The sequence below is a fragment of the Oenanthe melanoleuca genome, chromosome 6, assembly GCF_029582105.1.
Source record: "Oenanthe melanoleuca isolate GR-GAL-2019-014 chromosome 6, OMel1.0, whole genome shotgun sequence".
In the NCBI taxonomy this organism is placed as follows: domain Eukaryota; kingdom Metazoa; phylum Chordata; class Aves; order Passeriformes; family Muscicapidae; genus Oenanthe; species Oenanthe melanoleuca.
Window position 1 is genome coordinate 12,570,847 of NC_079340.1, and position 26,860 is coordinate 12,597,706.

Below are 26,860 nucleotides of genomic sequence, written 5' to 3' on the forward strand. Positions count from 1 at the left end.
TGTAACTCTTCTTCATCACTGTCTGAGCTATTCTGATATGTTCTTAACTCAACAGTACACTTGTTATACAGAACAGAAGTTGTGAGGTTCTAAAACCTGAATTGCTTGTTGAAGAGAGGTTATTCCACATGTATCTGGAAGTGCAGGCTTAGAAGAAAATGCTTTCTGGCTTTTTAGCCAGATTTTCTATAGCAAACACAACAATAGCAGCTGAAATAGCCTGTGAAAGCATTCTTTTAAAGGAGAAATGTAACTATATGCTGAGTTTCATTGATGCAAAAGGTATCAGTTAAATTGCAGATATTGCCCTAAGAAGATTACAAAATAATAAAAAGAAGTAACAAAGTAGGATGGAGGAAAAATGGATAGAGGGACGTAATTGAAAGACAAATGTCTAAGAAGCACTGTGGTGGCACATTCTGGAACAGATACTTGAAAGTTTGATGTTGCTTATTGTTCCACAGTTTGGCTGTTTTATTCTTTTGAATCCCCAACTTCCTGTAATCAAACTTCTGTGCTCCTGTAGGTGCAGAAATATGCTCCAGCTAGTGAGGAGCATCTGTCTCCAGAGCTTCAGGAATGGGCACCATATTCCCCAAAACGTTCTGCTAGGCACAGTGATGGCTTTGTGGCTGCTGCCTTATACCCTGGCAGCATGTCAGCAGGTGAGTACAGAACTCCAAACTGCTTTTTAGGAATGCCCCAAGGCACTTGTCCACATTGGGGATTAGTCGTGTTAAGTACAGAAGAAACAAGACTCACAAAACCTATTTCTATGATCTGTTGTAGTCTGAACATGATGGGCTCAGCTTTTGGACTGTAAAGAAGTGAAGCCTGTTTAAGAATCACTAAGAAAACTGAGCAACTTCTGGCTGAAGGATTTGTGTTTCATGAGTTTCTGTGCAGAGAAGTTCTCAATACATTAGTGCAGAACAAGGTGTAGCCTGTCCTTTAGGAGGAAAAGTAAGATTTTCAGTGTTCTTGAAAGTAGATGGAGGTATCCCAGGCTTTAGCTGCTTCATTTCTGAAATTCTTCCAGGGAAAAAAATCTGGTGTTCAGGAAGTGAAACATATTCAATTCCACGTGCTGGAAGCATTTGGGGTATCTGACATTGAGTGCCCAAACTGGCTCTGATCTTAATCTAAGTGAAAGGTTAAATGTGAGTGTGTTTGAGATATTAAGATACTGAAGAGGGGTCTTACAAGAAGCTTAGTATATATCAATATAATCAGGTGGAACAGCAAATAGCCTTTGGTCTCTTTTGATCAAACAGTTTTTGGTATTGAAGTTCACATTAGCAGGTTTTGAATTGGCACTGCAAAAATGGAGTCCTTAAGGAGGTAATTAGGATATAGCATGCTAGTTAACTTGAAATAGTCAAGAAGCATTTGGTAAATGTATTGTCAGATAGATTGCTCAGTCTTTAGGGTCTAGTTTTAGATTTCAAGTTTTAGCAGTTGTATATTAATCTTAAATTTTGGATCAGATGATACTGATTTTTATGAGTTTATCCTCTCTTCTTGTAAAGCCCCAAAGTCCTGTAAGTTCTAGAAGTTATGGAAGATTGTATTCTTACTGGAGAGCACAAAGGTAATAGTCTGTGTATCTGGAACAATGGACAGTTTCAAGCAAAGGTGCCCCAATCAGTTGACAAGACATGCTCAAGAGTAGCTCACACCAGGAAGCTTTTGCTCTTCTTTGATTTCTTTTACTCTTTTCTCACTTTCTCTCTTAATGGCAGTAGAAAAAATATTAAAAGTATTATTTCTAACCTTGTAGTTAACTTTTATCTTAGTATGATACTTTAGCACTATAACTGAGTCAAGTCAAACCTACTTTAAACAGTATTAGACAACATGAGTCTGTCTTCAAATGAGAACAAGTTTTTGCTACTGTGTTCTATGCTACCAACTCAAGAGGAAATTTTAAGATAGACTTTGGTTTAGTATTGAAAGATGAATATACTTACAAAAGCAACTTGAGTAATAAGTTTCAGAAATAAATATTAGAATTTAAAGTCACGCTAGAAGTGGGACTCTGTGAGGCAACAAAAGAGAGGAACCAGAATAATTATAGCTGCAGTCAGTTCAAGTGCCAAATAAAATCTTGCATGCTGGTTGGGTGACTAAATGCAGCATTTTCATTCCTGGTTAAAAAATTTCTGTACTTGGAAATAGAAAATATTTTATCTACTTGCTTATATTAAAATCATATGCAGTGAATGGCTTCATTTTTGGTAATATAATCCACTTTATTACTGATTCATTACAGAATTATAAACAAGACTTTAAACATACATGTATTATCAAAGGTGTCGTATGATGCTTAATAATGTATTTGTATGCTAATATGTTTATTTATCATACATGTAAATCTTAAAATACATAATTAAAAATATTAGGACATATTTTAAATCTGGACTTTATATGCTAACAATGTTGATAAGAATATGCTTTTCTCATCTGAAGCAGGGACAGTACCAAGAAGCTTAGCACCATGCCCTGCAGTGACTGCTGTCATGAGAAATCCAATCTATACTGCCTGGAGCCATAGAGTTCACACCAGCAATTGCCCATCAGTTGCCAGCCAAATATGTCATCAGCATCTGCATCCCAGGTGTTTTAAAATTTATATCTCTGTAAAATTTTGTTTTCATTAGGATAAAATTACTTCTAGTAGTTTGGTAGTGTTCAGAGTGAAACATGTTATTTTGATGCAGGGGTCTCAAAACCATTGTTGCATACAAATGATGTGCCAGTTGCTTTCATGTCTTTCAGTAACTGATGGATTAGGATTTCCTCTGCCCCACTGATTGATACTGATAAAGAAATTAATTTTTTAATTAACTAATTTCTAATATTTTTTTCTTGTCATTGACAAAACGAAGCTTTCTCATTTTTTTGTAGTACTTCAAGGCTATTTTTCTTCTGGCTTCTAATAGTTCATAAAATGATGGGACAATGTGGAAGTGGAAATGAAAGAAGCATTAATTTCATTCAGCACATGGGCTAACCAGAATTTTTTGCTGGCCAGTTTCTGTTTGCTGAGGTTCTTTGGCCAGTTCTAACTGTTTCCCTATTCTGCTTTTCTTTTGATGTAGTTCCCAGCACCAAGGTCGCCTGAGTTTGGACCTAAGTCATAAACACTCCAATGACTACTCTGAAAATTCACGTACAAGAGCATCTCATGGCTCAAATTCGTTGCCATCTAGTGCCAGACTTGGTAACCAACTTTTCTGATTTATTTCCTGTGGACTCCTGTATATTGGAGAAAACTATAAATGAAAAACTCCTTAAGTACCCATGTTAGGGGATTGTCATGATTGGCAAAGCTAATGGCTTCTGGTGTTCCTTTGCTTAATTTCTTGTAGTTTATGACTAAAGGTATTCCTTGGAAGTTGCTGTGTTTGGTTTGTTCTTTACAGTCTCTCTGAAATGGTGTCTGCATATGAGGGATTCTCCTATCCATGCCTGTTAAACTTTAAAAGTATCTTTAGAGAGATGGGATGCAGGGCCAAAGGTTGAGGTTCAATGAGCTGGTGAGAAGAAAGAAGAGAGCCCCCTGAACAAAAAGTCAAAGGATGACTAATGGCCAAATGTAAATTGTATTCTTGGAAAATTACTTCTATTTAGTTGATTGACATATAAATATTTTTTTTATGCCTAGCCTAATGATACCAAAGCAAATGAATGCCTGGTAGCAGTGACATGTTAACATTTTAGATTTAAATAAATTTTAAATTATGTGATAATTGGGGGTTGTTTTTATGTGTGTTTGTGTTCCTGTGTTCTGTCAAAGATTGAGTAGAGCATGGTAGCTTTTTAAGCATAGCAAAAAGGGGCAGAAGAATTGGCAACCAGTATCTGGTGATGTATTCATCCAAGCAGAATGTAATAAGAGTGTTTTAAATGTCCTTTGTAAAGTCCCATGGAATCTTAGTTAACAGAGATGTTAGATTCTTGCTTGGACTTGGAGTAAAGTTTAATTTTGTAGGAAAATACTAGAAATATTTTTTCATACAAAAATGAACAGTGCATATATACTGTGTAGCTGCATTGTGTTCTGTTTATACTGACACTGTAATCAAGATAATTTACTATAATTATGATATTCACTGTTATGAGGGTAATCATCAAAGCTTTTGCCTTGATCATTTAGAGGCCACTTTAATGCTCATTGAAGAAGTACAATCTAAATGTACTTTTTTGTTAATTGTAGTTGCTTTTACTTCTGTCTTTTTAATTTTTCCTTGTTTTAAAAATAGGTTCTTCAAGTAACTTGCAATACAGAGCAGAACGAATTAAGATTCCTTTAACACCAAGATATCCAAGGTCCATGATGGGCTCTGACAGAGGTGAATTATTTTATAAGTAATTTTAGTCATACTGTTTTCAGGATAACCAAAATAAAAGTCCTTGCAGTTGTTAAATCAGGTTGTGCCACAGTCTAAGCAGGACAATTTTTTTAATGTTCCATAATCTGCATTTTGCCAGAGAAATGTTAAAAAAGAAAAGAAACTTTTTAGTGAAAGTTGTTTTTTCTGATAGCTGACTCGAGTAGCCGCACACTGAGTAAAAATGCAGACAAAACTAAGAATAAGCATTGCTGTAAGTTTTATAGTTGTTTCTTTTAGAATGATACCTTGGAAATTTCAACAGTGAGCTGACTAGCATTTTTTTCATTCTGTAAGTATATTATTTGCTTACTGTTGTATCACTGATTGTGAATTATACTTTGAAATGCAATGAAAATATTTCAGCACTTCACTCAAAATTGCTTCGTGGAAGATGTTTAAAGACAAGCAGTAGTTGGAGTGCTGTGGAATCAGGAGTTTGCTGACAGCAATCAGCAAATCTGCGCTGCCATCATTGCTCAGATGTTCTGCAGCCTTAATGTATTGTGTGCAGTGATTTTCCTAACTGGGCAAATACATATCTGAAAAATAGATTTTATTTGCGATAAATAATTTGAGGTTTATTTTCTCTAGCTTTTCAAAGGGAGCAAACTGTGTCAGGGCATCTGTTCTGTAGATTACTTGGGAAGGGTACAACCAGGGCATAGATGCAAACTAAGTCATGTCAAGCTTGTTTGAAATTTCAAAGCTTTCCTGTCTCTGTAGGATTTATGCTTGGCTTCTGTTATCTTTTTCAGGTGTTGCATAATATACTTCCTATGTAAAGGGAAGGGCTGCACATAAATATTTTATTTGAAAACAAACCTACACATTAGATTTTTATTTTATTTCTTTCCTGTCTTTTATTTTCCTTTAACATGCTTTTCAGACATGCTCATGGTATAGCTTGTCTGTAACCTTGTCTCCTGTTGAAAATGACAATAGTTGTTTGCACACTTAGAGGATGGATTTACCAGAGTCATTAAGGACAGTAAGTTTGCACTGTCTGAAATGAGTTACCTGCTCTTCCTAAGCCTCTTACATGATTCCTAGATAGTGGGCAGTCAGTCCTCTCTTCTCTCAGATGTGTGTGGTGTCTTTCACTGTGTCTGGGTGGATGTGCCAACTATGACAGATGCAGGATACTAAACCTCTACTGTTGGCTTTTCCTAGGCTCCTTGTCACACTCAGAATGTAGCAGTCCCAGCCTGATAACTCCTCCCCAGTCACCTCTTAACTTGGAAACATCTTCCTTCACCAGCAGCCAGTCTCAGAACTCCCTCTCTACATTACCTAGGATTTCCATTAGCCCCGTGTCTGTCGGAGAACGTAGAAAAGATAGGTAAGGTCCCCATGTTTTTGGTTTTTGAAACAAATGTGTCTGAGGAAATTTTGTGTGTTTGTTTATTAGGCCGAAGGAATGTGAACATTCAATTTGAATGAAAAATATGTAAGTGCAGAGGTGCATCTCAGGTCCTGTTATTGAATGGTGTTTTTCTTTACAAAGTATGTAAGAGATCTTTTTAAGGATTTTAAGAATAAGTGATTTCATAAAGGTTTTGTTTCTTCCATATTGGACTAATGGTTGCACCAAGTAAAAGAAGTCTAAATTGGAATATACCCTTTCAGCTCAACTACCTCACATGCTTATTTATGATAACCTTGTTCTATACTCTGGAAATCTAAACAAAATTGGGACCTAGTAACGTCTGATAGCTAAATATCAGGTGCCTTAGCACTGCAAATCTGTGCTCCAACCACTGTGCCTTTATTCCATATAACCAGATAACCAGAAAAACTGAGCAAATAACTGTGGAAGAACAATACAGATACAGTTTTATTACTCTGACTGATCCCTTTGGCTGCACCTGGACCACTGCTAGTAATAATATTCAGTATATGTGTAGCTGCTTGCAGAATTTGAATCTAACGTGATAGCTTTCTTAAAAGCATGTGCTTTGTGTTTAATGAGTTTATATCTGATTAATATTTCAAAGATATACTGCTTATAGTATCAGTCTTGGACATCTGTTTTCATTTTATCATGATCTGACTAGACTGAATATATGAAAAGGTTTACACAAATTCAAAGCATAGAACAGTAAGACACAAATTTGAATCACACTTTTATTTCCAATAAGGCAGCTAAGTGCCATTCTGGCAGTGTAAAGGAGCTCCAATGTATCAAAATTTATTACATTTGTGTTGCCTTGAAGACTCCTTTGTATGCTTAATTTATGTAAAAACACTGATCATAAAAATGTGAATGCTAAAATTATGAGGATGTTCTGTATTCTAACTTTCCTGGTCGTAATAAAAAGTTATTCATAAAATGTTACATTAAACTTTCGTCTTGTTTGAAGAAATTGCAACTAAGTTATTGTAGCAATTATAGATTGTCTTGTATACAAAGAACAGTGTTGTTTTGAAAGGAAATGTAAAGAGGTTTTTGTGAATTTACTTTCTCTCTTATTCAATGTGACGCTTGTACTACATGTACTCAACTTGTGTTCTCATATAAATGTTCCTCTGATTGTCACTTGCAAATTCCAAGTCACAGTGTCTTTTCTCTTTCACATGACTAATGATGCGAGTGTTTAGCTGAACAAGCTGGGATTTTGGCACTCTATATCTTTGTGTCTTTGAGCACAAGATACATGTTCTGATCTCTGGGAAATAACAATTTTTGTTAATGTTGATCATACTATTGAACTACATCCAGGTTCCAGCCCCATTGCTGTGCTTATGTATAAACCATAGTCTGAACTGACTTCCTAAAATGAGTATAATTCTAAGGTTTGATGGTGGGTTTTTAAAACAAAACAATTAAACACTTTAGGAAAGTAGCTACTTAAATCTATCCTAAGAAATGTTTGAATTTTGGGGGGTTTTATAAACTTTGTTTCCCACAAAATACAAATAATTCAATTGGCCTTTCCCCAGATAAAATTAATAGTTATATAAATGAAAAAAATTTCAATGTTAGTTTGTTCTGATGATTTTAATTCAAATGAAAATGAAAAGAACTCATCAATTAAGACTTTTTCTCTACTCCATGTCTGTGATTCTGGCAGGCACTCTGAATATTAGAGAAAAGTGCTTTACTTGATTTTGATGAAACTGATTAACAAGTAAAACACCTTTGTAATGTTATAATTTCTTTTACTTTATTACTGATTTACTATACAGGCATAGTTACCTGTCATTCTGTACTTACTATAATTCTCAGATAGGATCTTGTGTGCTTTGTATAGTTTGATTCTTTCTTACCCCAATCTGAAACAAATTAAAAATGCATGTAGCAGATGAAAAAGCAGAAAGGTACAATAAACAAAGCTCTGAAAATGCAGTTTTAGTTTTTAATGCAGAAATACACCTTGATGAATTTTGTGACGTGAAGGAACTTCATATAATATTGCTTACGTGCTCATAAGTGAGTGAAAAAATAATCAGTTTTCTGCAAGTTGCCAGAATTTAGTTAATTTAGGTCACATGCAAAAATTATGAGCATCAGTAATAAGTTCACTACATTGGTAAGCAATTGCTGAGGGCATTACCTCTAACAGTGGTGTAAGGTGGCTGAGTTCCAATCAGCAGCCAACAGTTTTTATCTCATATACACTAATAAGCTGGCAAACTATTAAGCCTCTGCTGCAGAAGGCTACCAAAAGGATCCCTTCAAAGGCTGGCAATATGCAGAGTTATGAAACAATGACCCCTTCCCTCTGTCCCCAGCCCCAAATCTTACTTTTCCAGAAAATGCGCTTCCTCAGCCTCACTCACTTCAGTGGTAGTGAGTGCAGTCTATGTAACCCTTCTGGTCTGTGAACAGCACAATAAAATAGTTTAAGCAGTTTGTGCAGTTTAGAGCACGTCTATATGATATAATGAAATGTTAGGAGAGAAAACATTCAAATTAATGCATGTCAAATGCCGTATAATGGTGTTAAAACAAAAAGTACATGGCACCTGGTGCCCAAGATGTTTCATTCATGGTGAGCTCAGCTCTTAAAGCCTGATGATGCTTTTTGCTGTGTAGACATTCTTAGGTTTATAATAGTGAGAACCAGAATCTTTTAGAAGGCTACTGTTTGTTCATACACATCATGAATGGATCAGCACCATATGTAGAGGTGGATATATCCCAAATATGGGGGGAGGAGAGGGGAATGTATCAGGGTTTTCTTTTCTATAAGCCTTTTTCTTGATATACTTACTAGTGTCTTACTACTGTTTGTCCTGTTCTAAGTGTTCTTGTCTTCTCAAATCTTCTACATCTTTCAGATATCTGTTCCGTAATAGGTCTTTTCTGAGAATCCCTGTGGCTCCTAGGCCTAGGTTCTCATCACTAAGGAGTTTGAGGTTGGCCTGATCTAAGGTTGTCCTTCTCGAACAGTATTGCGCACTTTGTGCTTTTTTTACGTTTGGATAATTGCCCTGAGGAGAATTTGCATGGTAATTGTAATGCTACCATGCAAACTGCTGTCTTAATGGCTTGAGTTTGCAACTGCTTAATTTTCATTACTAATTTATGTTTCCCAGCATACAAATATGAAATATTATATTTGTGCTTTGTTGTCCTTTGGTTTACCACCTTAGTATTCATTATGTTTATTTTCACTGGCAGTGAAGACTCCCAGCATTTGTATTTATAACATACCCTTCTGGAATATGGTTTGACAATGTCATATTATATACAGTGGTTCAATTGCTTTCATATAATATGCATCTGGAAGCTTCTTTCCTATCAGCTTCATGACCATTCTTTTTCTAATTCATATTTACCATAATTTTTGGAGCAGTCATGTACCTGGTGTACATTTACTTCTGTTACTGTACATTGCATGGTATTAAAGGAATGCATTTAAGACTGTTGACAATTAGTGGGGTTTTTTAAGTAACTGTCCAAAACTATTTTATTGTTACTGTTCAGACAGGCATAAATACTGCATGTAACTTAGATATTGTGGTAGTTCAAGTGCAATTTTTTCCAACTCAGTTGTAACTATCTCCTTAAAAGGCCCTACATGGAAGAGCCACGCCATGTGAAAGTGCAGAAGGGCTCTGAGCCACTCGGGATTTCCATTGTGAGCGGAGAAAACGGTGGAATATTTGTTTCTAAAGTAACAGGTGGGAGCATTGCCCATCAAGCTGGCCTTGAATATGGTGATCAGTTACTGGAGGTAATTGTTTGCTTACTATTGCTAAGGTTTGATAAATCAGTTTGTATGACTGCAGCCATAAGTGCCTTCCCCAAAAAGACTATGTTGTGAAACCTTGTGCACTGTGAGATGTAGCAAAGAGTACTCTCTATTGTAATATTCCATAACTGTGATTTTTGTGACATTTTCAGGCTTTATCATAAAAATGTCTTTTGATGGTATATCTGCATCCTGTCTTATATAGATATAATTAAATTTTAAGTTAATTAGTTTCAGTACTTGAAACAAAATAGTCCCAATCCCGTATTCTGCCTGGTAAGGGGGTACATTTTCCAGCAGCTGCCTTTTACCAAGTTTCATGCTGTTGTTGCTGTGCCATATCTTTAGCACATGAATTACTCATGTAGCCTCCATGATGTTTCTGCCTGCTGAGTTAGATAAACACATGGAGTAGCATTTTGTAAAGTACAGAGCTGCTTTGTAAATGTAACATCATGTTAAAGCACCTTCTGTTGCACAGTGTGTTTCTGATACTAAAATAGACCTGAATAGATCTGAATTTATCTTTAATTTCTGAATTTACTCATATTGATGATCTGAACCAACTTGTATTTAATCAGCGATATCAAATCATAGCACAGCTCAGAATACATATGTCTTTTAACAGTGAAGATATTGTTAAACTCCTTGTCAGGTTGCAAAATACTTGAAAATTATGATGATTCCTTCCAAGGAGTAAACACTAGAAATCACTGTATAGCAACATTTTCATTCTCCTGTTTTCTCCAGTGGGAATAAGTGAGCATTTAGACATTACACTAATTAGGGCACTGAAAAAATGAGCTTGCTAGTTTCCATTTGAAAACTTGACATTCTGGTTTTTGCAATTTTTCCATAGTTTAATGGAATAAATTTGAGAAATGCTACAGAGCAACAGGCTCGACTAATCATTGGGCAGCAGTGTGACACCATCACTATTCTGGCTCAGTATAACCCACACATGTATCAGCTTGGCAACCACTCAAGGTCAAGGTAAGGCTGGCTGGACCTGGAAAAAGACAGCTCTCCTGTCCACACAATTATTTAGCTTGTTGCTAACTTCTGTACACTTAATGTTTGCAAACGTGAGCACATGTGTGCTGGTAAGTGTGATTGCTTTGAAAAGTAAGGTGTGAATGTCTTTATCAAAAGAAGAATGCTTGATGCATGTAAATATATTTTCTATTTGGGCATAATCCCTAAATCTGCTAAACTAAGATCCAAGATGACTTGTTCCTAGGATTATGACATTTTAATACTTCAAATAATTTTTACTTCTTTTTCCATAATCTGAATTTCCAATATTAATTAGAAAAGACGTATGACCTGGTGAAATTGCCCATCCTATTTTGATGCATGATCACACTTCAAAGCAGAGCTTTGTCTTTCTCTTAGACTTATGGTGAACATATGTTTTTTGGCATGCTCATTTGAATTGTAGGGTTTGGGTTTTATGTCCCTTATTTAAAATTGACTTGCAGCCAAATTAAAAAATTTTGAGTGGAAAATATTTGGCGTTAACCCACAAGTCTTTTCTTCTGTTTTTTTCCCTGTCATAGTTCTCGCTTAGAACCTGTGAGTAATCATTCCACCCCCCAAGGCAGCGGAGCTGCAACGCCTGACAATCATTCCGTAATCGACACCGTGAGCGAGCAGGATGAAGGAACAATGACACCCCCGTCCAAACAAACCACTCCAACCACAAGTCCCAGGAATTCCTTAAGGTAGAGAGTGGAACTTCTGTCTTAAAGGAAAATAAATGGTCAGGGTGGATGTGGCGGGTATTAAAAATCCAAGTGTACTTCTGTGAATGCTGCGTCTGGTTGAAATAAGTCAGCAGACAAGTTGAGTGGACTCCAGGATATAAATGTATGTGTTTTCAGACTGTTTTGGAAACATGAGGTCTGCAAGGAGTGAAGGAAGTTTTCTGCAGGATAGGTTTAGTTGGAAAGGTGATGTTTGTCCTTTAAGACTCTGTCTATAGGTGACCTATTTTGAATAAAATTTATATAAATATATATTCTTCAGATGGTAAGTTTTTCAATTCTAGTACATGTGTTATTTCTTTCTGTCAAAAGGGTCCCTGTGGACACAAACAAAAGGACCCCTGAACCTAGAATTGTTGTTGTTAAGAAATCCCAAGTTGATCTTGGGATCCAGATATGTGGTGGAAACCTGTATGGAATATTTGTCTCAGATGTAGATGATGACAGCCCAGCAAAAGGACCTGATGGACTAGTCTTGGGTGACATGATACTTGAGGTAAGCACTTCAGAAATGTCTGCAGTGTACTGACAAATGTTTGGGATGGCATAAAGAGGGAGGTGCCAAGTGCTGTGCTGTCCCACAGTGTGCAGTGTTCTGTGAGTGTTGAGTTCCTGCCACAAAACCCGGGTTAGAATGGTCAGAGAGCAAACTTGCATTTTGGCTGCAGCACGTGAGAGCTGAATGATGTGAACCTGGAGAACTATCCCTGGTGGTAGCACAAGATGCCCAAAAGTTTGAAGGACTCACATGTGTGTACCTGTAATTACTAACACCTGCTCCCTTCATCTAAATGGGAAACTTTGAATCCAATTGCTGTATGTAGGAGAAAGGCAAGGATATGAAAGATATTGTAAAACAGAGAACAAAGTTAATCTTAGCATTAAGAAATTCTAAAGAGAGTTCAGGAAAAACCATATATTGTGTCCTTGACTCTGCTTTCTGTATCTGAAATGAGAATATTTATCTGCTTATCAAGACTATTAAGGTGATAAACACATGTCTTTGAGAGATTTTTCAGATACAAGTAAAGTGCTGATACTATCCCATTGAACTTCTAGTATCCAGATTTTGCTTTGTAATCATGTTTTACTTCTTTCAGACCATTTGCTATCCCTAAAAACATTAATTTTTTTTCAGTGTGAATTTCATGATTCTCAGTTTACATTTGGAAAATATTTTCAAGTTCTCTCTCACAGTACCTGTGTCTGTTGATTGCAGTTTTTGTTTTCCATATAATGTCTCAGTTTCCTGCTAGACATCTTAAGGTGCAAACTATACTAGAGTTAAATGACAAGACTTATGTATAGAACCTGCAAGTGAGAAAAAACAAACTCATTTTGCATATTTTACAAGCTCAACTAGTTCTATTGCTTGTTAAAATACAATTTCACATCTAAAGGTCTATTTTTGTGTTTTGCAGTATGGGTCTATTGACATGCGAAATAAAACAGCTGAGGAAGCTTATCTTGAAATGTTGAAGCCTGGAGAAAACATCAAAATAAAGACTCAATACAGAATAGAAGAGTTTAATAAGATAAAAGAGCTTCCTGGAGATGGATTCTACATCAGGTATTTGAGCATGACTGGTAATGACAGCATAAGGCTGTTAAGATAATATGCTAGCCATCATATGAGAGAGAGAAAGAACATAAATTTTGACGTGTTTTTTTAAGTTTGAAATTTTCTCATTTATCCAGCTATTCTCTGGCAGCAAGTACACAGTCTTGTATAGCAAGTCTTCACTTTTCATTCCCATGTTCTTGATATGTAGAGAATGCCACTAATCTCAACTTTTTCAGAAAAAGTGTGTTCTTCCCTTGACTTGATGGAGACCAGTTGCAAAGCCTGTTTGTCTTCCTTTCCAGAGCACTTTATGACCGTGTTGCAGAGATGGAACAGGATTTAAGCTTTAAGAAAGATGATATTTTATATGTGGATGACACTCTACCACAGGGAAATTTTGGTTGTTGGATGGCTTGGCAGCTAGATGAGAATGCTCAGAAGCTGGAAAGAGGACAGATTCCCAGTAAATATATGTAAGTGACCTCAGTTGCAGTATTCATCTTTGAAAAGTATTTGTCTTTAAAAGTCTGACTAGTGATATGTGATATAAAACACTTGTTTGCTTCTGTTCTTTCTGGGAGATAGTAATTCTTAGATATCTAATTTTAGTGATGGCATATTTCAATACACATTGAATTAAATATATTGCTCTGTCAAGTTGGTTTTAATGCTGCTAAATAGTAAACTAGAAATGACAATGTCCTGGGGTGCATCAGGCACAGCATCACCAGCTGTGATACTGTCAAAAAATTTTAAAAATGTAACTTTAAATACCAGCCATTTTGTCTGTTTTATTTTAGGATGGATCAGGAATTCTACAGGAGACACAGCATGTCTGAGGCTAAAGATGAAAACAGTTCATCTAAGACGTTGTCAGCAGCAGCAAGGAGGTCGTTCTTCAGAAGAAAGCATAAACACAAGCGAAGTGGTTCCAAAGATGGAAAAGATTTATTGGCTCTAGATACAATCAGTACAGACTCAATTCCTTTCCTGGATGGCAAGTACCTTTGTTATACTTGGGAGGGCTTTGCCTCTACTTCTCTTTCATTTTGAATCAGCACAGCACAACAAATAATATTAATTTCTAATTACTCTGGATACAAATGGTGATCATGACCTCTATTAACAATTTTTTTTGGTATTAAATTACAAGCCAGTGTGTTTCAAAATAATATTTTCATAATTTCTTCCTAGACCTATTAGCATCATTTCATTTGGAGAGGGAGATTCTTTTTGATGCATGGTTTGATCTTCTTTTTAACTATTTAATTTCTGTCCAGGTTGCTTAGTCTGGACAGAAATCCTGTGCACCACTCCAAATCTTCACTTTTATTTCTTTACTCCTTTAGAAGAATCATGTCAGTTACGATGCTTATTTCCTTGTAATAGCTCAACAAATCAAGCCAGAGATTTCAAATATTGTGTAATGTTTACTCTTTTAGGGATGATTGGGGAAGGTGAGAAGTTCAATTTTTTTAGCTGAACAATAAGTGAAATTAGAAAAATTACTAGTTTCAGCTGTCAAGTGGAAAAATTGTAATAATGCCTGACCATATTTTGTATTTGTCAGGCCCCTTGCCCTTGCAGAGGAGGTCTCATAAGTCCTGTAAGAATGCTTCTGCTTATTTGAGGAATGCCAAGAAATGTATGCTTATACAAATCAATATCTTCTGTGTGTGTAGATTCTGCAAGTTTGGCTTATCAACGTGTCCAGAAAGTGGACTGTACCTCCCCTAGGCCTGTCCTTATTCTAGGACCTTTACTTGATGCTGTGAAAGACATGCTGGTCAAAGAATCCCCTGGAAAATTTTGCAGGTGTCCTCTTGGTAAGTATGCAAATATAGCTAATTTCTTCATGCTTACAATACATGATAGTAACATCTGTATAATTAACTAAATGGCAACACAAACATGGATAACACCCCAAGAATCTGAATTTGCAGATATTGTCTTCTTAGCCTTTTTCTGTGCCTAAGGAATAGTAATGAAAGGGGATCTCTTCTATGCAACAGAGGTGATGAAAGCTTCCCAGCAAGCCATTGAACGGGGTGTGAAGGATTGTCTGTTTATCGATTACAAACGGAGGAGTGGGCATTTTGATGTGACAACTGTAGCTTCAATAAAAGAGATCACAGAAAAGGTGAGTCAGTGTTAATGCTGTAGTTCTCTGTACATACCTATGTTGGGGGTGGGAATTATGTTAGCTGTGTCATCCTTTAAGACAGTCAGAGAACTGTTCCCCAGGCTACTAAATAAAATAAACATTACCTTACTTTTGCATGTGACTATTTAAAATGAGCTCACCTTTATAGAAACTAGAAATGTTCATATTCTTCTACAGTATTATAAAGTTAAAAATAATTTTCTTAAATTCCATCCTCTACCCCCTCCAAAAAAGGGTTTAATTTTTTAAACTATTCCATTTAATGCAGTCATATAGAATATAAACATCATCATAATCCTGGAGTCAGATGTTACCTAAAGCCTGTTCATTGCTTACAGTTTTCAATCAAACCACATGGAAAGTCTATTAACACTTGTGTTTGCTTATGATTTCTGAAAGAGAAAATTAATAAGAATATTTAAACTTTGGAAAAATGTATTGCAATCTGAATTTTCATTTCATTAGCTCTTCAATTACTTTTTTTTCTATCAATGCATGCTTTTGGTACTATGAATGCAATTTCTTGCAGTTTTTCATCTTTTGTCTTTTGTTATAAATCCTTTGGGTACAAATTGCTCAGTAGTCCCAAAATGCTACATGGCAAAATTCTGTTGGGTTGCTATGATTTAAGTAGGGGAAGAAATGGGGGATTTGCATGTGTGCTTGTGCTCTTTAACTGAATGAGTGTTTTGCATTTACATTTGATCTTAGGATTGTCATTGTCTGCTTGACATCGCTCCTCATGCCATCGAACGGCTCCACAGTGTTCATATCTACCCTATTGTCATTTTTATTCGCTACAAAAATGCTAAACAAATCAAGTAAGTCTGTGAGGGGTGTAGCTCAGGGATGTTTATTCTGCAAAATAAGTCTGGTTTACCTTTATTGTTTATTTCATCCTACTCATCTTAAATCTTTTGGAACAGCCACTGGGATTGGTTCAGTTGGTCAGAGCCTGGTGCTAATATCACCGAGGTTGTGGTTTCTGTCCCTGTGTGAGCCACTCACTGAAGAGCTGGACTCAATGATCCTTCTGGGTCCCTTCCAACTCAGAACATTCTCAGATGCTGTAAAATGGGCAAATTAATCCTCATAAAACCCACTGTGAGGTGTATGGTCTTAACTTCATTTGGGTTGCATGACAATTAAGTGAATCTTTCAGAGAAATCCATGGAGACCAAAATGAATGTCCTCTAGGAGGATCTTTCCTGCTGGTCTTTGTGGTACATTGTAAGACTGATGTGGGTGAGATCCATTGAGGATTAAGCATTGACCATGGCAGAGGGCTGTTCTTCATCTTCTTAGAAGGGCCCAGGGTATGGATGCAGTGCCAATTGGTTCATAACCTCAGCTTTCCCACCTTCCTTCTCCAGTAAACAAAGCAAGGGAAGTTGCCTTTTGCCACACAGTGCATATCCTGCGGTCTTCTCAGGCTGTGTTCTTTCAGTAATTCTGATATTCCTGTTTGAATATAGCCAGGAAGAGAACACAGGACATGCAAATGCCAGTCCCTCCCCTGATGTTTGAGAAAGCCTTTATACATTTTGATAGATTAATTTGGCAAGAAGGGACATCATCTCCCAACATGGATTTTGAGAAATAATCTTGCTAAGAGATCTTATACTTGTGCTATCTTTGTATTTAAAGTTCAAGTCTTCTTATATTCTTGATCTGTAGGTAAATTTGATTACTATCTATGTAATAAAGAAGATAAGTATCACTACTTTAAAGTAGAAACAGTAGACATAGAGCAATGAGGTGTATTTCATTGCAACTATAGGATTGTGTGCTTAAATGATAAATGGATCTGTCATGTCTTGACCCCCTTTGGAAATGAAATGGTGACCATTACAGTTTTTTCCTTTTTTTGGAAAGTGACAAAGGTCAAACTAGTCAAGCGAGGATTTCTGGCAGTCATCAGTATAAGTTAGAGTGGCACGTTGTGTCTGCCTGTTGTGTGCACCCAAAGTTTGTCCAAACATCCTTTTGGATATAGCACAAGTTCTATTGGCATTATCTGAAATGCTCAGCAGCAATGATAAGTTAGTTTAGTAATTATGTTTTTAAATAATTATTTTAGCATTTGTATTTCTCTGGTTTTTTTTCCCATATTTTATTTTCAAGAGCTTGTATAATAGAAAAAGAGGCATCTCAAAAATGTTTCATATATATGATGACATGGAAATACTGTATTTGCTTGATGCTTGATACTTTACGAGGCCTTAGAAGAGGAGGGTATTTGTGCACAGCTTTGTGTAAGGAGTACTGGCATGTACATGAGATGATGATCCAATTCATATGAACTGGAAAAAATTATATTCTTTCTTCATCAACTGCCTCCAAGTTTCTGAAACTTAAAAGAAATACTATCTTGGTCTGAGAGCAAGTAAATTTGTTAGCACTGGAATGATCCTGATGACTCTGCTGATACTGCTGAAGCACAGTAGATGGCACTCTGGGCCTACGAGTCTGCTTGCATGTGGATTAGCCTTTCCTATTCACCCAACTAGAGGCACTCTTTTCAAGTCCATCAAAAAATTACTCTTATACAAGGTGTTTCTTTTTTTTTTTTCCTCTTTTGTTTGTTTTTTTTTTTCAGAGAGCAAAAAGACCCAATCTTCCTGAGGGACAAAGTTACACAAAAGCATTCCAAAGAACAATTTGAGACAGCTCAAAAAATAGAACAGGAGTATAGCAAGTACTTTACAGGTTAGTATTTAAGCAAACTTGCAGTGGGAACAGAGTGGTAATTTAATCAATTTACATTTTAATTCAAAAGATCAATGTTCCTTCCATTTAGCACCTTGTTTTTTTTTGCTCTGCCTTCCCTTTTGAATAACTGTTCTGTTATGTTATTTTATTTTACCAGGAGAGGAAATGTCAAGATAGAAATCTCCTTTGTTCTGAATGTTATAATCTTATGATCTAAAGAGGTTCTGAAAAGGTTTTATTACTAGCCAGTAGTATAGAAAATGTGGTTGAGATTTGATGATTTGACATAATGTTGTCAGTGTTATACCATGTAAGGAGTATACAAAGGTTTTTTTAATTGTAGAAATCAAACTAAACAACAGAAATCCCTTGTAGTTTAAACTAACAAATTATGATTTCCAAAGGTCCGTTCCAAACTCAACCCTTCTGTAATTGTGTGATTTGTGAGACTTAATTTAAATGTTTCAACCACAGAAAAAAAATGTCCAAGATTTCTTGAGCATGCATTGTAATTTGGAATAATTAAATTCAACTTTAGAAGCCTTTTTAACTTCATTAAATTATGAAATCAATCTTGAATTGTAGTATTTTTACTACAAAAATACTGCAAAAAACCCCCAGTGTTTGGAGACTGTCTCTGTTCATTTCAGAGTGTATTTCCATGTGGTTCCACATACCTAGAATTTTATCCCCAATCTTTTGAAAGTATCTTGATGTGCATGGCAATAAAATTTAAATAGAAGAACAAACACCCTAGACTAGCCAAAATCTAACTTTTCACCCCCTAAACAATGCAATTTTTACAGAAATATTTTGAGGCATAACTGCCAAGTGCAGAGAGACAAAAGGGTGTGTTTAGTTCAGAGCTCTCTCAGTGCATCCTGAGAGAAGCCACATGTTCTTAACAAAATGTTATGTAATAGCCATACAAATGTTTTTTACACAGTACATACTAAACCTACAGAGACCTTGACATGCACAGGGCCAGATTGCATCACCACATGTTTTCATCTGCTTCTCATTTAGGCATTTGTAGTGTCACCCTGGCAGTGGAGGGCACTCAGTCCAAGAGAGTCTTATGTGCATCTTCCCTGTGCCCCGTGGGAAGGACATCCTTCTGTTGGTGCCAGTGTGCAGTGGGCTCCAGCTGTCACCAACTCTTCCAGATGCTGGCAGTCAGAGAGGATTGGTGTTCAAACTGCACTGACATTGAAGCTTGTTGAAATCAAAATATTCTACATAAAATAAGCCTGTAGATAGCATGTAGACATACACAAGCATGTTGTACGTGGTAGGTTAGTCATAGAGCTAGAGGTCACACTCTAACTACTGAGCCCTTTAACTACTTCATGGAGTTCACTTTTGACTAATGACCTTCGAGTTGGTTTTGTTTCCTCTACCAAGTTGTGAACATAGTGTGTAATCTGAATCACTTCTTCCCTGCCATTTGTCACTTTCCATAGACCTTTTCAGTTACTGTGTTCTGTATCCAAAGTCACCTGACATCATTAACTGTAGTATATATTCCAGAGCCAAATATATATTTATGTGACATCATATTTTCTCTTTTCAAAAAGAAAAGTTATGACTTAAGCTGTGTAAGACTCCATATTTTTTTCAGCATCCAGTGGCAGCTGTAGCCAGAGGCTTTGCTGGTTGACTTATTTCTCAAGTCGTGAAGTTCCTCAGTTTTTAGTATTGAAGACAATGTATTCTCCTCTCATGTGTCAGTGGTGGCATTTTACTTTTTATGTTTAGCAAGGGTAGAATAAAAGGTGTTTATTTATCTTGTGAATTGATTTTCAGGGAGTTGCTTGCTGTTGGCCTTTTGTTCCTTGAATGTAGATGACGATAAGAATTGGAGTAGCAACCGCTGCTGTTTTATTTAGCTCAGAGATCTATGGGCTGCTCATAATTTACTTCTAATATTTGTAAATAGTGTAGTTGCTACAGCTATAGTCTCTATGTATATTACCCCGTAAATATAAGACTCTTAACACCACATGTTGAATAGAGAAGGTTTATTATAGCAGGTTCTGACCATCTTTAGACTTAAACTTTGCCACCTGATGCCTCTGAAAATAGTACATGGAGGCCACTTACAAAACAGTTGTCTTAGTTGATTACAGCCATCAGTTCCTTGACTTCCCTGGATTGTTTTAGGAGCTAGCAGAAGAAACTGTGTATTGAATGCTTGACCTCTTTGCTCTGTTTATTTTTTTTTTTAGAGACATGCATCTGTCAGATACTAACTTGAGTTGCTTAATTCAGATCTGTTGATAAACACTTTGCAGATAAATGCAGAAGATTGCTCTTGGTAATTGCTCATAACTATTTGTTCCAGTCTCATTTATATGTGGGGTTTCTTCTTCTCCAGGCATTGTCCAGGGAGGAGCCCTTTCAAGCATTTGCACTCAGATTATGACAACTGTCGACCAAGAGCAAAACAAGGTCCTGTGGATCCCAGCTGGCCCACTGTAGATTTTTTTTGCTGTGAAACTACTTTCCAGTTGTAAATAACCAACTAACTTTCTATCCAACGGACTCTGTTCATTTCTGTCTTTATAAAGATACCCATGAGTGATTTCTGTTTCATGAAGGGGAATGAAAACACTGAACACACGAGGACCTGACGAGGCATGTGGGAAGGGGTAGATCACTTCACCGAGCTTGTCTCTTACGTAGTACGTGTACACACTACAGCTGTCACAAGGGTTGTGACCTGTGTGTACTTGTCCATGAGTAGTGAATTTAACAATGCTGCAAAACCCTGTAGAATGACACGTTTACAAAAACCTTTTCAAAGTATTTGGTTCTTGCTGTTTACTTGAATGTCTTTTTGTTTTGTTTTGTTCTTTTTTTAACTCGGTGTTCTTTCACTTAATGAGGTAACTCTCCAAAATGGGGTGAAATACTCAGTATGAGCAGACAGTTTATGGGCAATGTGGCTCTTAGTTACCATTGTGCCATTTCTAAGCACATTGTTGACTTGACAACCAGGTAATAACGTGGGATGGAATCGGTACGTCTTGGGAGTAAGCTCAAAAGGAAGTACACTCCTACACAGGGCAGACCACTGTTTGTATCCTGTCAATGCTTGTCTGTCAAAGATATCGTTTCTTGTTTTATGCATGAAGCTAATATTTAAACGTCATGATGTATCTAAGCAATGCAAGCTTAATATGTTGACAAATAATAATTTTTGGTTGTTGGGCCTGGATTAAGTACTGGTGGGGTAGAGTCATAAACTAGGCCTAGCATGCTGTGTTCTGTCACTTTTAGATACTGTAAATATGGAAAGCTTATGTTGGTGCAATTTTGCAGGGTAATTCTCAAGCTTTGTACTTCAGTGTGTAGCATTCACGTAGACTGTTTTTATTTAAGAGCAGACACAGTTTTAGGGCTTTGATTAAAAGCCTTTAGAAAGGTACTAAATTGTTAGTGTTTTCACTGTCAAAAAGTAAGTGATTGTTTAGTTTTGTTTTTAATACTTATTTACCTGTTGTACCGAACTCTATTATATCGGTTCCCTTTTTGGTTTTTTGCACTTCTGACTCTGTGTTCCTAACACAGGTTTTGTACCTGTTTCTTCTGTCTCTTGTGCCATGTTTCCTGGGTACTGTATTTTAATTGTTTTTAAAATATTATTTGAGTAGACCTGCTTCTCAGTCACTGTTTCTAACATTTCATTATGTAGGGTTTCTAGTTTTACACTACAGGCTGGAATTTTGCTTCTGTTTGCAGCTTTTATAATTAAAAGGGATTCTTCTTGCACAGTTCTTCAAGAAAGATCTGTTCCTAAATTTAAATTCTGTTTTACAGTTGCTATTTTATAGTTCAAAATACTTTTTATAGTATTTATGTAGTTGCACACTATATGCAGTATTCTGAACTATAAAAACATCTAAAATATATATGGTATTTTATATAGTATTATACCATACTATTATAATACTGTATATATAAATTAATAAATATGAAATGGTATGGGTGAATTAGTAGTCAAAGTTCTTCTCATGGTGAGGGACAGAAGTTGTTTTTTGTTTATCTCAATTTTTGTTTGTTTTGTTTGTTTTTTAAAGTTTGAGATCAGAGTAAACTCCAGTGGTACAACTGAAACAGACAGGTACTGTTCTGACATGGATTTTTCTGTACTAAATGAAAATGTCACTTTGTATCAAAAAAAAGTTAAAGAAACTGATTACTAAATAAAGGTCAATTTCTGTAACTTCATTTGTGTGTAACAGGTGCGTAGAGCTCATGCTCTTCTTGACTCTGAGTCCTCATATAAGGTTTGAATTTCTGACTAAAATTGGTGTATCTACCTGATGCTTTCAAACAGCCCCCTTGAGAAGAACAGGTTTGTTTTGTGCTCTTGCCTATCCTTAGATGCATAAATACCAGAGATGTTCAAAAGCTGCAGGACACGAGAAGTTAGGTGTTGGTTTGTGTTAACATTTCTAATGTTCTGGCCCACTGGTGTTAAGGACTTCAAATGGAAAAGCAGTTGATTGGATAGTGGCTTTCACTGAAGAATGAGTCTGTCCCTGATATTTTCAAGAGTGTTACTGGGGAAAAGTGAGAGTATTAGCTCAAAGGCACATTGTAGAATGCACATTCCTTTGCACTTCAGCCAGTCCAGCATCTTGCTCATTGAGTTATCTGAAAGCATTGGGAAGATCATTATTATGTACTAACTTTTCTGCTCTGTCATTTTCTTTATTCTCAGATGCCAGATAGTCAGCTTCAGCATGAACTCAGTTTATGGATGGACAAGTCTTGTAATCTGCATAACTAGCAATAGCCTTTAGTCATGAGACAGGACTTGCACCTTACCTGCCCTTGAAAAGAACACACCGTGGTAACATTGTCTAATAGAGGATGAAGAAAATGAGAATAGGCAGGTTCTGGCAGGTCAGTAACAGCCATACATTGCATATCTTCTGATCACAGCAAAGTAGAACTGAAGTCATGACTGAACACTAGAAAGAGATGCCTTTTGCTCAGATCAGGAGTTTCCTGATATACCATTTTCTTTTATAATATAACATGCTAGGCATAAATTTAGCCCTTTTTCTGGGAAGAGTAATTCTGTCCAGGTGTTTGAATAAAGAATGTAGTTATGTGGATATTTTAAAAATAATTTCAAAGTAGTAATGTTAGAAACAAGAAGTCTGAAAATGTCACCCTTATGCTTACAAGCCACAATTGAGCATTGTGGCTGCAGGTAGAGTTAACTAGAAATAAAAATATTTGAATTTTGTTCTCCACAACTAAACTGACATAAAATGGCTGAAGATACTGCAGCCGATATATATAATTTGTTGTTCATATGTTGACAAACACCTATTTGCTTTCAAACCTTTGCATTCTGTTTATATTGACCTGAATTGCAGGGCAAGTGTTGGCCTGATCCAAAATTACCCTGGACAGCTGTCAACCTCTCCACCTCAGACAAGGGTTCTTTTTCAGTGCCTGATAAATTTGGAGGTCATGTCCTAATCCTTTGCAGTGAATGCAAACATCCCCTTAAGCAGTCTTGAACAGCTCTCCTAGGTAAACACAATCTTGTAATCTCTTCTAGGCTTACCTTTAAGGCTCCATGTAATTTCTACAATTCTGTGCCTACACTTGACATGGACAGTTTCTGTTAGAGTAGACTGACATAGGAAAAATACTAAATGGCTTGGAAACTAAAGAGAATATTGTGAAGAATACAGATACCCAATAGATCAGAATTCTGTCTTGTACAACAACTAGTGAGGGTACCAGAACTGCAACACAAGCTGAACAGCAGAAAAAAGGTGCTTGGCCTCCTGTCAATTTTCTTAGGCTGCTGTGCCTATGAGTGTGAGTTTTTTACTCATTTGGTTGGGTTTTTTTCCAACAAGAACTCAGTGTCATTTTGTTTAGAAAATGTCTTGATGTTCTTCACTGAAAAAGTACGTTTTTGATAACATTTGGTAGTAAACTTCTTAGCTATTCAATTTGTCTTCTTTCTTTCTTTGAATACTAAGAGATGCTTTTGGTAACACAACATGAACGATGCAACCAGGAATCCAAAAACCAGGTGAGCAGGGGATTCTATTACTTAAGAGTGAAAGTGCCAACTTCATCTGAGATTGTTCAGCTCTGTTTTAAGGAACAATTCCATACAAGCTTCTCTAAGAGTAGTTGTTTTTACATTATCTATAATTATCTGTCTGCATGGATCCTTTCCTTGAAGCAAACTGTTGATAAACTGTAGTTAACTGTGGAAGCATGCTTTGACTAACGAAATTTAAAACATTTTTGGGCCTGGAGTTAGCTTGTAGACTTCCAGTGTGGAAGATGTTTTGTGTTTTTTAATTTTTTTTTAAATATTTATTTAATCTTATTACTTAACTCACTTGAAAAACAGTGAGATGTGTATTCAAGTTTTTTCAGATTTCCTTAGATCTCATTCAATTAAGCAATTTTAATTAATTTTCTTCTACAAAATGCACCTGTTGAAGATGAAGAGGTTTTATCATCCTTTGTGGCGTGTGAATTTCTAGGTGATTTTTTTTAAGACAGATGTACACACAGGTTTTTAAAATATGAGTCTTTGTTCTAAAAATATAGGAGGGGAAATGGAAGAGAGATAATAACTGTTTCAAGAATCAAGCTATAAAAATCTCTGTATTATATAGCCTAGTCACTTCATATTATGTTGAATTATCTGTCATTGATATGTTTTATTAACAGGACATTTTATGCTGAATGTGTGTGTTCACTGAAATATTTTCTCTGTCTACCATATTGAAGAAAATAGCACCAAGGGCTGAGGAAGCTTTCAAAGATACAGTATCTTCATTTATGAGCCTTTTCCTTTGCTGGCTCACACTGTAAAGAGTGTCCAAGAGCTACACCACTGCTGCTACTAGTTAAGAAAAACAACCCAAGCCTGAAACAACACTCTACCCCCACCAAACCCAATGCACAGAGCAAAGCAACTCCCTTCCCACCAAACCCCATGTCCAAAGTGTCCAGTTTGGCTTTTTGATGACTTCAGTCCTTCCTGTCTTCCTGAGATACATTAGAATTTCATTTTTGAAAGATAACAGCAGTTTACTCTTAACTTAATTCACAAACATACTTCATATTTCTCCAGAATTAGAAACAAGTCTGTCAAAATGTTAAATTCTTTCAACAGCTTGGAAAAAAAAAAAATCTGTTTCTTGATAAAATCACACTTGTATTTGCAATGGCTTTTTTTCTTTTAAAGTTTTTTTCAGTGCAAATCTTAATGACATTCTTTATGTAATATTCCCTGTGCCCTTCCTCTGAAGGCAGGGAATGAGCAGCTTTCTGAAGGTGGTGACTTTGATCTTCAGAGTAAGTGACCCTTTTTTTTTTTTTTACAACTTTTGCACCTCATTTTGCTGCAGATTAATCTTACCTTGTTAGCAATAACAGCAATCAATTAAAATTATCTTTATTCCTTCATTTGACAAATCTATTTGGTCCACAAATGCTTGGCATTTGAGTTCAGCAGTTAACTTAATCATCAGGTTTTTTTTACCAAGTTGAGATGATATTTGTAGCCCACTGTGATAAACTTAAGGTATTAGGTTTTTGTCTTTTTGGCTGGTGTAAGAAATAAAAGACTAAAAATGATGCTTTTTTTTAAAATTTTTTTTATTTAAATACGTGCAAGGAGTTAAAATGTGATTGTAAGTTTTATAGTTCTGTGATGAAAATAACTGATAGTTATAACATTTTGAGAGGATAATTCCAACAAAGTCAGCCAAAAGAACCTAAGTTGAGAGAGAAAATTGTCCTCTGCTGTGAAAATAGGATTTGAGAGTGCCAGCAATTGCTCGTATCATTATAGTAACAAGTAGGTTTGTGATGCAAAGATGAGTAAGTGCAATTGCTGAAGAAACCAAACACATGGAGCTGAATTCCATTCCAGGAAGGTGATAAAAACTCCATGTCCTCAGCAATTGTCAAGGTTGGTCCCATGGTGACAAATGTGCATCTCTTTAATCTGGGGTTGGCTGAACTGTATGGCCTTGAATTCACATGAATTCTCATACTTTTATACCCTGACTTGTGCTGTATTAAAAAATGTGTTGTTAATAGCTGCAGTTATAGTGTGATCTGTTGAAATCTGCCCTGACTGATTTTCAGTTCAATTATTTAGAGCTCGTTTGTCAGGGTGGTATCACATTGTGCCAGAGTGACTATTTTACAGCTGCAAAATACTTTAAGTGAAATTGTAAAAATCAATTGGATATCCTCCCCCTCCTCCTGGTCATTACATGACAGAGCTTCCCTCAGAGCTGCAAGACTTGAACTGCCATGAGTTCACTTGAATTCCTGGCTGATGCTGGCACTGCTCCACTGTCCTGCACAGGACATGGTCAGAGCTGTTTCCTGACAGTGGAGGAAGGAAGCATTGAGTCTTTGCCTGGGTTAACTCTAGTGACATGCTTCCAGTCCTGGCTCTATAGGGCAGTTCTGGGCCTTCCAGAGCCAAAATGGGATTTCTGATCAGCAATTGCTGCTGTGGTTTTCCTTTCAGTAGCCCCTTTTCTGCTATGTGACCATACACAGACATAGAGTTTTGTCAAGTGCTCCATGAAATTTTTCTCAGATCAGGAGTGAGGTTGTAGTTTATCAGAGCTATATTATGGGTACATCAGAAGTTTTTTCCTTCTTTTACTGTGGCTTTAGTTTCCTTTTGTTTCATAGTCTTGCTATCACTAGTAGATAAATCTTCTTTCAAGGTGTGTCCCTCATCCAGTACAGCCTTTCTTGTTTGCCCCATTCCTTTCTTTATGCTTCACTTACACATCTAAACTCTCTAAAGATATTTTTTCCATTGCTGATGCAACCTAATCTCTCCCTTCCTCGCCCTGTTATCTAATGCTAAAGTATTTTTGGGACATTATGTAAAGTCTGTTTGTTTCACAAAGCATACTATGTGGTTGTGTATTAATCACTGATTTGATTTTAAACACTTGCAATCCTCACTGTTGATGATGTGGTGAGAAGCAGTGGCTGATCCACTCCAGCATTCAGCAGCCAGCAGT

General features: G+C 36.3%; 1 protein-coding gene across 3 annotated transcripts in view; it reads left to right on the forward strand.

Annotated features, from left to right (window-relative positions):
* Positions 1–22,034, forward strand: part of DLG5 (discs large MAGUK scaffold protein 5) — a 94,220-nt gene extending 72,186 nt beyond the window's left edge. For 2 of the 3 annotated variants that reach the window (XM_056494992.1, XM_056494994.1), the window contains 17 exons: positions 527–665; positions 2,470–2,617; positions 3,102–3,223; positions 4,266–4,355; positions 5,568–5,736; positions 9,415–9,577; positions 10,455–10,588; positions 11,155–11,319; positions 11,674–11,857; positions 12,783–12,931; positions 13,228–13,398; positions 13,726–13,922; positions 14,608–14,751; positions 14,938–15,065; positions 15,801–15,910; positions 17,689–17,798; positions 20,179–22,034. In XM_056494992.1, coding sequence (XP_056350967.1) covers positions 527–665; positions 2,470–2,617; positions 3,102–3,223; positions 4,266–4,355; positions 5,568–5,736; positions 9,415–9,577; positions 10,455–10,588; positions 11,155–11,319; positions 11,674–11,857; positions 12,783–12,931; positions 13,228–13,398; positions 13,726–13,922; positions 14,608–14,751; positions 14,938–15,065; positions 15,801–15,910; positions 17,689–17,798; positions 20,179–20,282 — 2,427 coding nt within the window. In that variant the 3' untranslated portion in view covers positions 20,283–22,034. The remainder of the gene's footprint in view (positions 1–526; positions 666–2,469; positions 2,618–3,101; positions 3,224–4,265; positions 4,356–5,567; positions 5,737–9,414; positions 9,578–10,454; positions 10,589–11,154; positions 11,320–11,673; positions 11,858–12,782; positions 12,932–13,227; positions 13,399–13,725; positions 13,923–14,607; positions 14,752–14,937; positions 15,066–15,800; positions 15,911–17,688; positions 17,799–20,178) is intronic. The other variant, XM_056494993.1, reaches the window with a different exon arrangement.
* Positions 22,035–26,860: the final 4,826 nt, after the last annotated feature.